Source organism: Pecten maximus, chromosome 5 (genome assembly GCF_902652985.1).
Source record: "Pecten maximus chromosome 5, xPecMax1.1, whole genome shotgun sequence".
NCBI lineage: Eukaryota > Metazoa > Mollusca > Bivalvia > Pectinida > Pectinidae > Pecten > Pecten maximus.
The window spans coordinates 49,010,365-49,025,701 of record NC_047019.1 but is presented as its reverse complement, the minus strand read 5'-3'; the positions used below and the strand labels follow the sequence as shown (position 1 = coordinate 49,025,701).

General features: G+C 36.5%; 1 protein-coding gene across 3 annotated transcripts in view; it reads right to left on the bottom strand.

Moving 5' to 3' along the window:
• Positions 1-3,610: 3,610 nt before the first annotated feature.
• The window catches only part of LOC117328254 (coiled-coil domain-containing protein 83-like), a 58,568-nt gene continuing 46,841 nt past the window's right edge, over positions 3,611-15,337 (bottom strand). For all 3 annotated transcript variants that reach the window (XM_033885728.1, XM_033885726.1, XM_033885727.1), the window contains exons 4-12: positions 12,517-12,685; positions 11,407-11,574; positions 11,185-11,276; positions 9,284-9,352; positions 8,909-9,030; positions 8,123-8,274; positions 7,267-7,368; positions 6,073-6,131; positions 3,611-5,613 (exon numbers count right to left, since the gene is read on the bottom strand). In XM_033885728.1, the coding sequence (XP_033741619.1) occupies positions 5,443-5,613; positions 6,073-6,131; positions 7,267-7,368; positions 8,123-8,274; positions 8,909-9,030; positions 9,284-9,352; positions 11,185-11,276; positions 11,407-11,574; positions 12,517-12,685 (1,104 nt within the window). In that variant the 3' untranslated portion in view covers positions 3,611-5,442. The remainder of the gene's footprint in view (positions 5,614-6,072; positions 6,132-7,266; positions 7,369-8,122; positions 8,275-8,908; positions 9,031-9,283; positions 9,353-11,184; positions 11,277-11,406; positions 11,575-12,516; positions 12,686-15,337) is intronic.

Sequence of the window (15,337 nt, the reverse complement as noted above, 5' to 3'; positions counted from 1 at the left end):
AGTTCAATTTGAAAGAAGTAAATCTCGCTCAGAAGTTAACACTGAACACTTGTCTTAATCTAACTTCGTGTACACTGTCCATCATCAATCTTTATTTCTCCCATTTGGAGGTTTTGTTTTGTTTACAATGAAAATGCATGAAATTGAAATATTGATTATAAATGTTAAGTTAAAAACGCCAGATTCAAAGTCTGCATAAAGGACATTTTATAAATTAGTTATGAGGTAGAGTTAAATTGATAGAAATGAGCATGAAGACGTGTCGCGTAAATTTCAATAGCAATAGACAATAGCAAAATTATTCGTTCACGTTACTTTTTACGTTTTGGTAAATACATTTTATTACATTTGTTTGTCTAATCGTATATATGTATCACTGCTTAATTAGATTTTTTAAGTTTCTAAACCGATTTGAGTCCCGCGACCTTGAGAGTAGGCCAAGGTCATATAAAAAATCTTCTCAGAATTGAATAATATTTCCTAATCTATGTCAGGTCTTGACCCAAGTGACCGCTTGGTGTTGACCTTTGACCTGAAAGCAACAATGATTACACTCGCTTTTTATCTTTTGGACCCGATTTGATCGATGTAACATTGAAAGTAGAACCTGGTAATTCATATGGAATATAAGGAAACCTTATAACATTCTATCGCACGTATTTATTGGCATGAACACATGGAGAATTAGTGAAACAGACTTTATATTTAACAGTTTGGGGCGGTATTAATGAAATAACAGTGAAGAGGTTCAAGTATTAATAATGAAGGTTTTTTTTTTTATTTATTTATATTTTGAATAAGGATTACGTTTTTAGCTCGTCTTTTCGGAGAAGATAATTGGCAAAAGAGACCCTCTGGAGTTAACTATCCCCTGCGGATTTGTTTGTTTGTTTTTGTTTAACGTCCTATTAACAGCCAGGGTCATTTAAGGACGTGCCAGGTTTTGCGGAGTTTAACTAACAAGAGCTGTTGGAGAACAGCATAGCTCGTCTCGCAAATGTTTGTCAATAAATAATTAAAATATATTGATTGGAATGGTTTCGCAAATTGCATTAATAATACATGTATTTATATTGTTTAATTGATCAGATTATGTTTTGTGAATTCATTCAATTTTCAAAACTATACCATTATATATATATATATATATAAATTATTTATTGACAAGCATTCGGGAGACAAGCTATGCTGTTGTTTAATGAATATATTAAATACAAATGTAATTGCTTTTGGACATATTTCTTCAATTTTTTGACAAAATATTATCCTAATGAGAGTTGTCTCCCTTGAAAAATGTGGACCAGTATAAATTGTCTATTGTGAGCATTTCGACATTGTTTTATTTTCAGTTTCACCCCAAGAAGGCATAGTGTAATTCCATAGGGACTCTTTTACCAAATATCAGCACCCTAGTACATCATAAAGTGACGTGTTAATAGCTTTCAACATTTGCACACACATTTTAAAAATGTGTTTTTCCCCCAAACAAATCCTTCAGTTTAACTCCGGCAAGGGATAGTTTAACCCCGACAGGGAACCTAATACCATGCATTACTACTAATGGCTTTCAACACTCACAACATAAACTTAACACAAAGTCCAAAGATTTAAAAGCAAAAACAAAAAAACACAGATTTAAAAAGAAAAAATCTTTTTTTTTTTTAAAGTTTTACTCCAGGAAGGAATTGCCTTACTCCATAGGGACTCTATTGCCAAATATCAGCACCCTAGTACAATTATAAAGTGATGTTTTAATACCTTTCAACACTTGCACCAAAAACTTAACGCAGAAATAGTCTAAGTCCAAAAATTTGAAAATTCTGGTTTTTTCCCAAAAAAATCTTTCGGTTTTACTCTGGCAGGGGATAGTTTAACCCCAGAGGGACTCTATTGCCAATTATCAGCACCCTAGTACAATTATAAAGTGATGTATTAATACTTTCAACACTTGCACCAAAAACTTAACGCAGAAATATTCTAAGTCCAAAAATTTTCAAAAAACTGATGTTTTTTTTTCAAAAATCTTTTAGTTTAACTCCGGCAGGGTATAGTTTAACCCCCACATGGACCATATTACCATAAATTACTATGCCTTTCAACACTTGCACCAAAAATTTAACATTTGAAAAACCAACGACGACGCCGACGCCGGAGTGACGACATAAGCTCTCACTCTTCTTCGAAGAGACGAGCTAAAAAAAATCGGTAATAAACCAAATTTTTCAAATTTTTGGACTTAGAATATTTCTGCGTTAAGTTTTTGGTGCAAGTGTTGAAAGGTATTAATACATAACTTTATAATTGTACTAGGGTTCTTAAAATTGGCTAGAGTCCCTCTAGAGTTAAAACTATCCCCTGCCGGAGTAAAACTAAAAAATATATGGATTTTTTTTCTTTTTAAATCCGTTTTTATTTATTTATTTTTAATTTTTGGACTTAGAACGATTTTGAGTTAAGTTTATGTTGCGCGCGTTGAAAGGCATAGTAATACATGGTATTAGGGTCCCTGTGGGGGTAAAACTATCCCTTGCCGGAGTTAAACTGAACATTTTTTGGGGGGGGGGGGGGGGGGGGGGGGGGGGACCCAACAGATTTTTATTTTTTTGGTGCATGTGTTGAAAGCTATTAACATATCACTTTATAATTGTACTAGGGTGCTGATATTTGGTAAAAGAGTCCCTCTAGAGTTACTCTATCCCTTCTTGGAGTGAAACTGCAAAAAAAGACAATGCGAAAATGCTCACATTAGACAATTTTTACGGTTCCACATTTTTCAAAGTAGACAACTCTCATTGGGATAATATTTTATCAACAATTAAAAGAATAGGTCCAAAAGCAATTATTTAATATATTTATTCAATTTACAACAGCATAGCTTGTCTCCCGAATGTTTGTCAATAAATAGCTGTTCTATCTGTCTGACATCAGCGGATAGCTGTTCCATCTGTCTGACATCACAGATAGCTGTTCTATCTGTCTGACATCAGCGGATAGCTGTTCTATCTGTCTGACATCAGCGGATATATGTTCCATCTGTCTGACATCAGTGGATAGCTGTTCTATCTGTCTGACATCAGCGGATATATGTTCCATCTGTCTGACATCAGTGGATAGCTGTTCCATCTGTCTGACATCACAGACAGCTGTTTCATCTGTCTGACATCAGCGGATAGCTGTTCTACCCATCTGACATCAGTGGATAGCTGTTCCATCTGTCTGAAATCACAGATAGCTGTTCCATCTGTCTGACATCAGCAGATAGCTGTTCTACCCATCTGACATCAGCGGATAGCTGTTCCATCTGTCTGACATCAGCTGATAGCTGTTCCATCTGTCTGACATCAGCGGATAGCTGTTCTACCCATCTGACATCAGTGGATAGCTGTTCCATCTGTCTGACATCAGCGGATAGCTGTTCCATCTGTCTGACATCAGCTGATAGCTGTTCCATCTGTCTGACATCAGCGGATAGCTGTTCCATCTGTCTCACATCAGCTGATAGCTGTTCCATCATTTTTGGTATACATGCTGTGGCGATATCTGACATCATCAGTTACCTGTTCCATTGGTAGTGTTTTCTCCGGTGGTTAATTTATAAGACCACACAAAATCAAAATTCAGAAATTTTATTCAAATATCATTAATGCAAAACTTGAAAGGAAATAATTGTCCTCCAAATCAATTGTAAACAACATAATATGATCACAATAGCAACAATAGAAGACAAAACAATAAAGATTGTAAATTAAAATTCCTTGTTGATTTGTCAACATTTCAACCTCTCATACACTCCACACACAAACACCCTCTTTTCAGTCTATCTACCTCAAATACACCATCACACATCTGGGTCCATCGAGATCCAAAGCTCTTTACTATGTAGTACTTGGAATATTTATCGTAAAATTGGAGGTTCACAGTTTGTAACCAAGTTTGAAATAGGCCTTACCAATCACTAGCCTTATGTTCGTGTTTTGATGATTACAAAGATGCAACACCCAACCAGATCCAGTCCATTTGATATTGAAGCTACTAAGCTATTGCTTTGTTCCTCACAAGTGTGAAAGCTCTGAAAGCTTCAGACATTGTTCCTCACAAGTGTGAAAGCCCTGAAAGCTTCAGACAAGTCAGCTTGCTATACCACCAACAAGATAGCACATAGGCAGTCTATGTTATGATGTCTCCAATTGGTAAGACATATTGAGGGTGAAAACTTTGGATTTCGAGGACAATTGAGGACCTCGGTTCACAATTACATACCATAGTCATCACAGATATTAATTCGGGACGGATATCAAAACCAAACCTGGAAAAAATATCACACTTTCGTATATTTCGTATAACTGTAGGACAAAGGGAGGACAAAATATAGCACAAACAGATGTAGGAACTGTATGACAAAGGACAAAATATTGAATGTACAAATGTAGGAACTGTATGACAAACAAAGGACAAAACATTGAATGTATAAATGTAGGAACTGTATGACAAAGGACAAAATATTGAATGTACAAATGTAGGAACTGTTGGATAAACTAAGGACAAAATAAATAAAGGACATACAGATGCAGGAACTGTAGGACAAACTGAGGACAAAATATAGGACAAACAAATGTAGGAACTGTATGACAAAGGACAAAATATTGAATGTACAAATGTAGGAACTGTTGGATAAACTAAGGACAAAATATTGAATGTATAGATGTAGGAGCTGTAGGACAAACAAAGGACAAAATATTGAATGTATAGATGTAGGAGCTGTAGGACAAACACAAAAACAAAATACAGGACAAACAGATGTAGGAACTGCTAGAGTAGGACAATGAGATAACATAATGTAGGATATACAGGTATAGGATTTGTACCATATAAAATACCTGAAGGAATAAAAGTGTTTTTGATAAATTATCAATAACTAAAAGCTTTCCCTACAACAACATTTACACAAGACTAAAATATTGTCAATCATACAGCTATAATAACTCACAGTTTACGTGGCTGTCAGACAACATCTTCACTGTGATAGCTAGCTCTGACCAAACATTAAAATCTGACTACCATAATTAATTATTATTTACCGTTTTTGTTGTAAGAGAATGACGGAGCTATAATAGTAGGACAATATAGATTTGTATTAAGGATTCCCTCAACATTACTCAGAACAAATTGGTAATGAAGTATCACAGGATATCTACACACTGGTAAAACATTTAGGCCAGATTCAAAGATAATTATGCTTAATTTACATTTATATTACACAGTATGCTTACACCGTGTACCGATCAGGTAACCTTATCTACAATATACTCGATATGTCTAGTGTATCCACCTGAAATTTATACACCGAGGTATCCTTCCTGTCACACTTCCATCACTGACAGATTATCCTTCATAGTTCAACACTAAATAACAAATTATATGTTTTATCTGTTGGTGGAAAACTCATGGCCTTGCCACTTCTCTCAACATAGGATGAGTGACAGGCCAGCTGTCCGGCTTACAATCCTTAGCTGCAGCCTCCTCAGCAGTGAGAGCCTGGGGGATATGGATAGGCATCTGTACCCCGGATACATTGAGTAACTTCATCTCGAGGGGCCCAAGCTTTAGGTAATCCTACAATAAAGGAACATGTTTGAAAACTCAATTATTCATTAGTTATAAAGCTTTTGACTGGTCTTATATATAGCTCCCAAATTCAATGAAATCTTATGGGAAAGTCTTATATAGCCAATTTCTTTTAAATGAATAGACAGCTGATTGTTGTGCTCCACAAATTTTTTTTCAGTTCTGTTGCAATCCATTTTTGGGTTTGTAAACCTAAGGACAGATTGAGGTCATTAGTCAAATTCAATGTCTAAACCATAACACTATATTCACTAAACATAGCTCAATAAAATATGTGTGTTTTATGTAATGTATCTAGGATGACAATGAAGTATTTAATTTAACAATTAGGTGCCTATGTAACAACAGAGTAACCTCCCTTGAGGTTGGGGTATGTTGTGATGTCCTATGTTACAACAGGTCTAGAGTTACCTCCCTTGAGGTTAGGGTACGGTGTGAGGTACTCACAGAAAAGTCCTCCTCTTCAAAATACATATTATCCAGTAGGTCTGTGTCTACACTCTCATCTTAAACAAAAACATGTACAATTATATCAAATGATTATTTATACATATGTCAATTATACATACTGCAGTCACCATGAATACAGACATAATACAGTTACCATGGATACAGACATAACACAATCAGCTTGGATACAGACATATAACACAGTCACCATGGATACAGACAGAATATACTGTCACCATGGATACAGACAGAATATACTGTCACCATGGATACAGACAATATACTGTCACCATGGATACAGACATAATACAGTCAAGATGGATACAGACAGAATACAGTCACCATGGATACAGACAGAATACAGTCACCATGGATACATATAGAAAACAGTCAACATGGATACAGACAGAATACAGCCACCAGTGACACAGACATATAACACAGTCACCATGGATACATACATATAACACAGTCACCATGGATACAGACATATAACACAGTCACCATGGATACAGACATATAACACAATCACCATGGATACAGACATATAACACAGTCACCATGGATACAGACATACATGTAATATAGTCACCATGGATACAGACATACAGTCACCATGGATACAGACATTATACAGTCACCATGGATACAGACATAATACAGTCACCATGGATACATACAGAATATAGTGACCATGGATACAGACAGAATACAGTCACTATGGATAGACAAAATACAGTCACCATGGATACAGACATAACACAGTCACCATGGATACAGACATAATACAGTCACCATGAATACAGACATAATACAGTCACCATGGATACAGACATAATACAGTCACCATGGATACAGACATAATACAGTCACCATGGATACAGACATAATGAAGTCACCATGGATACATACAGAATATAGTCACCATGGATACAGACATAATACAGTTACCATGGATACAGACATAATGAAGTCACCATGGATACAGACATAATACAGTCACCATGGATACAGACATAATACAGTCACCATGGATACAGACATAATACAGTCACCATGGATACAAACATAATATAGTCACCATGGATACAGAAATAATACAGTCACTATGGATACAGACATAAAACAGTCACCATTGATACATACAGAATACAGTCAACATGGATACAAATACTGGTAGTATTATCTTACCATCGTCTGAGGAACTGTCTCCATCATGCTCTATGAAGGGTGGAGCAGCCAAAGAGAAGACTTTCTTTTCCACAGCCCTTTGAGTAGCACTTCCACATCTCTCTGCAGAAAAAAATATAGCAACAATATATGATTTAACTATGTGTATAATACCTAAATTCATAAAGTTAAAATACAATTTGGATTGCTTTAAAATTGTACTTGTTACAGAGCCCCCGAAGTCTCAGTGCCATGCCTCTCAATGGCTTACCTATCAAATGACCCCTGAATTCTGAGCCACATAGCCCCTTCAAGCCCCTTCAAGCCCCTTCAAGCCCCCATCAGATAGATATATATGTTACATAACTCATGGATTCTAAGTCCCATAGCCCCCTCAAAGTCTTACTTGTAACATAACCTCTGGATTCCTGGCGGCAATATTGCGGCTGTTAAATCTTGTACGTAAATTTGTTTTGCTGTACGTTTTCAGCAGTGAAGCAGCACATTTTGTGGACTGTTTTTTGATAAATGATAAGAATTTGACCAGATAAAATTGACAGATAAAAGAACATTTTCTGCACATGGATTTTAAAGGTTAATTTTCCAGCATGAAAGCTGCATTATTGCAGAAATATAGCAGGTTTTGAAAATCTTGATGTGGCTCTTGTGCCAGAATGGTGCTTCAAGCTGCACTAACCTGCTCACTTGTCACACTATATTGCTATATTGCAACACATCTGACATACACAGCCTGATTAAATATAGTATGCTGACCCTGTTACTGAGACAGAGAAGATGTACATGACAGCTCAGGGTAAAATCATCCATGACCCACAGCAGTTAAACTTGGCTACAATACTCTCTACATAATGAATACCTGGCATAGTCTCCCCGGCCTCCTTGATGGCGAGGTTTGAGGTATCGTCTGTACTGGTGTCATTTATAGATATCTGTGCCAGGTCCATCTCAAGAATGCCTGTCTGGTCCAGGTTCTCACCACCCTCCTCAAACTGAGTCAGGAAGAAGTTCCTGGCAGAAAATTGAAGAATTTTTCCATTGATCAAACTATCACTCTAATACATACAGTATTTTTTTGGTGACAACTTTCAGTCAAGACACAAACATTTGAAACATTTATGATATTAATTTTCTCAATATTGAGGGCAGAATCTATGTCTATAACATACCCCTCAAGATAATTCATAAGTCTAATGATGTTCTGTCAAGATATACTTATAAAGGTTCTTCATTATCTTCAAACCCCTAACAACGTTCACATCAGTGTTAATTAGATCCAGTATCTACCACTGACCTTGAACTAGATCCAGTATCTACCACTGACCTTGAATTAGATCCAGTATCTACCACTGACCTTGAACTAGATCCAGTATCTACCACTGACCTTGAATTAGATCCAGTATCTACCACTGACCTTGAACTAGATCCAGTATCTACCACTGACCTTGACCTAGATCCAGTATCTACCACTGACCTTGAACTTGTAATAGTTCCCTGACTTACAGTAACACAAACAGGTTACCACTACAGTGAATACTATAGGGGACATGCCACTGATGTTGGCCCCTACTAAAAGTTCCCTGACCTTGAACTTGATCCAGTATCTACCTCTGAGCTTGAACTAGATCCAGTATCTACTACTGACCTTGAAACCTTGAGATCTTCTATTTTACACTCAAATAAGTCAGCCATCACCAGGAGGTTGGCCTTCTCTAATTCCTCCACTTCCTTTCTCAGATCTGCAGACTCTGCCTTGTGAATCTCCACCTATTTAAACCGAAGGTAATACAATTCATATCCCGCCATTTTACAGAGCTGATTATATTGACAGCTCATAAAGAATGGCTTTGAAAAACTATTATAAATAATTTAGCAATTGACATTTAAAGTGACCATTGTACAAACTCACTATTTCAATTTTGTTATTGCTATAGGATTCTGTTTCTGTGATTATAGAATTGTCATTTTGAACACCTTGAGATCCATCAAAATCTCATATTATTTGTAATTGCATGTTTACCTCTCGTCGGAGCCAATCATTGTCTAGAACCTCTTGACGACTGTACTTGTCCAACTGACCTATAGCTTTCTGAAAAAGAGTCATTTGATATTGAAATGTCTCATCAGTCTTCATATCGTCTTCCTGGGAACCGTTCACTACCAACTGTTCACTACCAACTGTTCACTACCAACCGTTCACTACCAACTGTCTCTATCTCATTCCATTTAGAGTCAGATTAGTAAACTACAGGGTTCAATCCCTATCACAGGAAGTGAAAGTAATTACAACTCTGTTTCACAACAAATAATCTGATTCAGAACTAGACTAATATAGATTATCAGAAAGACCTCCACAAAGTGTTTATCTCTAAACTTGAGCATGAGTGTTACATTGATACTGAATTACTATTTATATCTGCAGTATGGTAAAAATAGTTCAAAATACATGCATATATTATTTGGATATCATGAAACTATGCTGAAGGAAAACAATTGAATGGTTCATGAGGTATCTTGTTTAGAAACTTTGTTATTTCAGAAATGGTTATATCTGACCTTTGACCATGACCTTAAGAACTTTATAAACCATTATTGCACACATCTACATATTACAGTGTATCACCATGTGAAATTTCAGGAAATTTGGCCTTAAATCAAGTATTTTTGAGAGTATATACTAAGTTATATTTTTAGTAGCCTTGACCTTGACATTAGGAACTTTTAAACCTGTATTGCACATTTGCACATCATAGCATATCACCATGATCAGTTTAAAAAAATTGTCCCTGAGAATTCAGAGATAATCTCCGGAAATAAAAGTAATGCCAGACAGACAGACAGGAAGGTGGACAAACACAGTGATTACTATATATAGGGGACATGTCGCTGATGTGGGCCCCTAATCTAACACACATAGGTCACCTGACTACAGTGATTACTATAGGGGACATGTCGCTGATGTGGGCCCCTTATCTAACACACACAGGTCACCTGACTACAGTGATTACTATAGGGGACATGTCGCTGATGTGGGCCCCTAATCTAACACAAACAGGTCACCTGACTACAGTGATTACTATAGGGGACATGTCGCTGATGTGGGCCCCTTATCTAACACAAACAGGTCACCGCTACAGTGATTACTATATATAGGGGACATGTCGCTGATGTGGGCCCCTTATCTAACACAAACAGGTCACCTGACTACAGTGATTACTATAGGGGACATGTCGCTGATGTGGGCCCCTAATCTAACACAAACAGGTCACCGCTACAGTGATTATTATAGAGGACATGTCGCTGATGTGGGCCCCTAATCTAACACAAACAGGTCACCTGACTACAGTGATTACTATAGGGGACATCTCGCTGATGTGGGCCCCTAATCTAACACAAACAGGTCACCGCTACAGTGATTACTATAGGGGACATCTCGCTGATGTGGGCCCCTAATCTAACACAAACAGGTCACCTGACTACAGTGATTACTATAGGGGACATCTCGCTGATGTGGGCCCCTAATCTAACACAAACAGGTCACCGCTACAGTGATTATTTTAGGGGACATCTCGCTGATGTGGGCCCCTAATCTAACACAAACAGGTCACCGCTACAGTGATTATTTTAGGGGACATACCACTGATGTGGGCCCTACTAGAAGTTCTCTTTCAGTAACACAAACAGGTCACCTGACTACAGTGATTATTATAGAGGACATGTTGCTGATGTGGGCCCCTAATCTAACACAAACAGGTCACCAATACAGTGATTATTATAGAGGACATGTTGCTGATGTGGGCCCCTAATCTAACACAAACAGGTCACCAATACAGTGATTATTATAGAGGACATGTTGCTGATGTGGGCACCTACTAGAAGTTCCCTAACTTACAGTAACACAAACAGGTCACCAATACAAACCTCTGAAGCTAAATATTTCTGTTTATCCACAGTTTCTTCTGTATGGTGGTTGATTTCTGCTGTTGCCTGTTCTTGAGACCGTTCCAAATGATCTTAAGAAAAAATTAAATTAAGAATCAGTGTGATTGATAAAAAAATCCAGTTATAGAAATGGCTGCAAAGGTGAAAATTCCATTCAAAACAATGTTTTTATATTTTTTCACTAACAACAGACATTCTTACTTTTCATATCACCAAAGCTGATCTCCATGTCAACAAGTTCATCTTTTAGAAGTTGGATTTGTTTTTTCTGCTCCATGTCTCCTTTGTCACGGAATGCTAACCATAATTCCACCTCCTTCTCCTGCATAGTGATCTCCCCTTCCGTCTGAGCAATCAGTTTCTTCAGCTCTACAGTAACCATCATAATGTACATCAAAACGATTATACATATATCTGCTATATAAGTCTAGTAATAAGCCCACTCACAAATCAGGTAGTTCATAGGGATCTTGGCACCCATCATTTATTGATCCTAATCAGTCCTATGAACTGATCTTTTCTCTACTCTCCCCTTCTTTCCCTTCTTCCTCTTGATCACTTGATAACATGAGGAAACTACATATCAAGTCTAGGAAAGATCCTTACATTTGAGTCTAAGAAAATTCTAAGAAGAACTTCCTGAAATACATATCAATAAAAAAGAATCAACTATCAAATCCAAGATGGCCACCAGTCAGCCAGTTTGTTTTTCGAATCAGTCTAAAATTTGAATTGGCACAACTAGCTATAGGGACCATGGGGAACCTACATGTGAAATATGAGAAATATCCCTCCAGTGCTTTTCAAGAAATAGCCATAACAATCTTCAACAGTCAAAATCCAAGATGGTCGCCTGTCAGCCATTTTGTTTTCCCAATCAGACTCAAAATTGAATGGGCACAACTAGGGAGCAAGGGCAACCTTAATGTGAAATTTGAGAAATATCCCTCCCCTACTTCTCTCCTCAAGGAATACTGATAACATGGATTGTTTAGGGACGGACAATAGACAGACTATAGACGTAGGGTAATTTGAATAGTCTACCATCTGATGATGGTATAGCCTAAATATGCTAGCAAATGCTATTTTATTGTCCCGAAATAAGCATACTCCCCACTTTGCTTCATCTGTTTGACCCCAAAGTTTATTACAGGATAAATACTGTATCAGAATATTAATTGGGTCATATTGACTAAAAACCTTTAGGTATAATAAAATTGGTAGCTACAGGTCCTGGAGTAAAATTTAACTTCTTTATGTACCTGGTTCTTACTTTTGCCTTTTTCTCTATTACCATCTTGACACACTTACCAGCAAGTTCATTTTCCTTTTGGCGCTGTCTTCCCCATTTATCTTTCATTGTCAATACGACATCATCACGTGTTTTTACTTCTTCATTTTCAAAGTATTTTTCCACCTCTTTGGCTTGCTTCAGCAAATGTTTAATAAGGAGCTCCTGTTCTGAAAGCAACTTCTCATTCTGAAAATACAGACAAATAATTGTATCACTGGTAAATAAAGACATATATTTGTACCACTAGTAAATACACAGATATTTGTACCACTAGTAAATACACAGATATTTGTACCACTAGTAAATACACAGATATTTGTACCAGTAGTAAATACACAGATATTTGTACCACTAGTAAATACACAGATATTTGTACCAGTAGTAGATACACAGATATTTGTACCACTAGTAAATACACAGATATTTGTACCACTAGTAAATACACAGATATTTGTACCACTAGTAAATACACAGATATTTGTACCAGTAGTAAATACACAGATATTTGTACCACTAGTAAATACACAGATATTTGTACCAGTAGTAGATACACAGATATTTGTACCACTAGTAAATACACAGATATTTGTACCACTAGTAAATACACAGATATTTGTACCACTAGTAAATACACATATATTTCTACCACTAGTAAATACAGACCTGCCAACCTTTCAAATTCAAAAATAGTAATTTGGCCCATTTTTGAGCAAAAAAAGAGTAATTCTTAACAAGTCTTGCCAAATCTATTGCATCAAAAAGAGTAATTTGCTACTATTTCGAGAGAAAAAAGAGTAACGACCACCACAAAATAGTAAAGATTACTATAAAATAGTAGTAGTTGGCAGGTCTGTAAATACACAGATATTTGTACCAGTAGTAAATACAGACAGATATTTGTACCACTAGTAAATAAACAAATATTTGTACCAGTAAACAAGAGATCCCAGAGGGATCTTGGCGCCCACCATTGAATGATCTTCATAGGTTCCATGTCAGATTGATCTTTTCTCTTTTTTTCCCTTCCTCTTACTAATCTGTTTAAATTGAGAAACATCCCTCAAGTGCTTTTTAAACAAGGGAAACTTAAATAAGAAATTTGAGATTTAGCGATAATGGTTGTCTGTCAACAATATTTTCAGATTGGTCCAAAAATGCAATACGATGGACCAAGGAGAACCTACATATGAAAATTGAGAAAGATCCATTCAGTTCTTTCTGAGAAATATCGATAACAAACTTCAATTGTCAAAATCCAAGATGGCTGCCTGTTGGCCATGTTGTTATCCGATTGGTCCCAAAATGCAATATACATAACAAGGGACCAAGGGGAATCTACATATGAAATTTGAGAAGGATCCCTTCAGTACTTTCTCAGAAATAGCGATAACAAACTTCAATTGTCAAAATCCAAGATGGCTGCCTGTCGGCCATGTTGTTTACGATCGGTCCCAAAATGCAATATACATAACAACAAACCAAGGGGAACCTACATATGAAATTTGAGAAAGATCTCTTCCTTACTTTCTCAGAAATAGCGATAACAAACTTCAATGGTCAAAATCCAAGATGGCTGCCTGTCGGCCATGTTGTTTTCTGATTGGTCCCAAAATGCAATATGCATAACTAGGAACCAAGGGCAACCTACATATGAAATTTCAGAAAGATCCATTCAGTACTTTCTCAGAAATAGTGATAACAAACTTCAATTGTCAAAATCCAAGATGGCTGCCTGTCAGCCATGTTGTTTTCCGATCGGTCCCAAAATGCAATCTAGGCACCAAGGGAAACCTACATATGAAATTTGAGAAAGATCCCTTCAGTACTTTCTCAGAAATAGCGATAACAAGAATTGTTTACGGACGGACGGACCACGGACGCAAGGCGATTTGAATAGCCCACCATCTGATGATGGTGGGCTAAAAAGACAGATATTTGTACCAGTAGTAAATACAGACAGATATTTGTACCACTAGTATATACAGACAGATATTCATAGTACTGGAAAATAAATACAAATAGTTCTACCACTAGTAAATTACAGATATTTATACCAACAGTAGATACAGACAGGCATGTGACAAATATTTATACCACTAGTATACAGACAGATATTTGTACCATTAGTATATACAGATAGATATTGGTACCACTAGTAGATACAGACAGACATGTGACAGATATCCATACCACTAGTATATACTAATATTCATACCACTAGTAAATACAGACAGATATTTCTACCACAAGGAGATACAGACAGACATGTGACAGATATTCATACCACTAGTAGATACAGACAGACATGTGATAGATATTTATACCACTAGTATATACAGACAGACATGTGACAGATATTCATACCACTAGTAAATACAGACAGACATGTGACAGATATTTCTACCACTAGTAGATACAGACAGACAAGTGACAGATATTTATACCACTAGTAGATACAGACAGACATGTGACAGATATTCATACCACTAGTATATACAGACAGACATGTGACAAATAGCTATACTACTAGTATATACAGACAGACATGTGACAGATATTCATACCACTAGTATATACACAGATATTTCTACCACAAGGAGATATAGACAGACATGTGACAGATATTCATACCACTAGTATACACAGACAGACATGTGACAGATATTCATACCACTAGTATATACAGACAGACATGTGACACATATTCATACCACTAGTATATACAGACAGACATGTGACAAATAGCTATACTACTAGTTTATACAGACAGACATGTGACAGATATTCATACCACTAGTATATACAGACAGACATGTGACAAATAGCTATACTACTAGT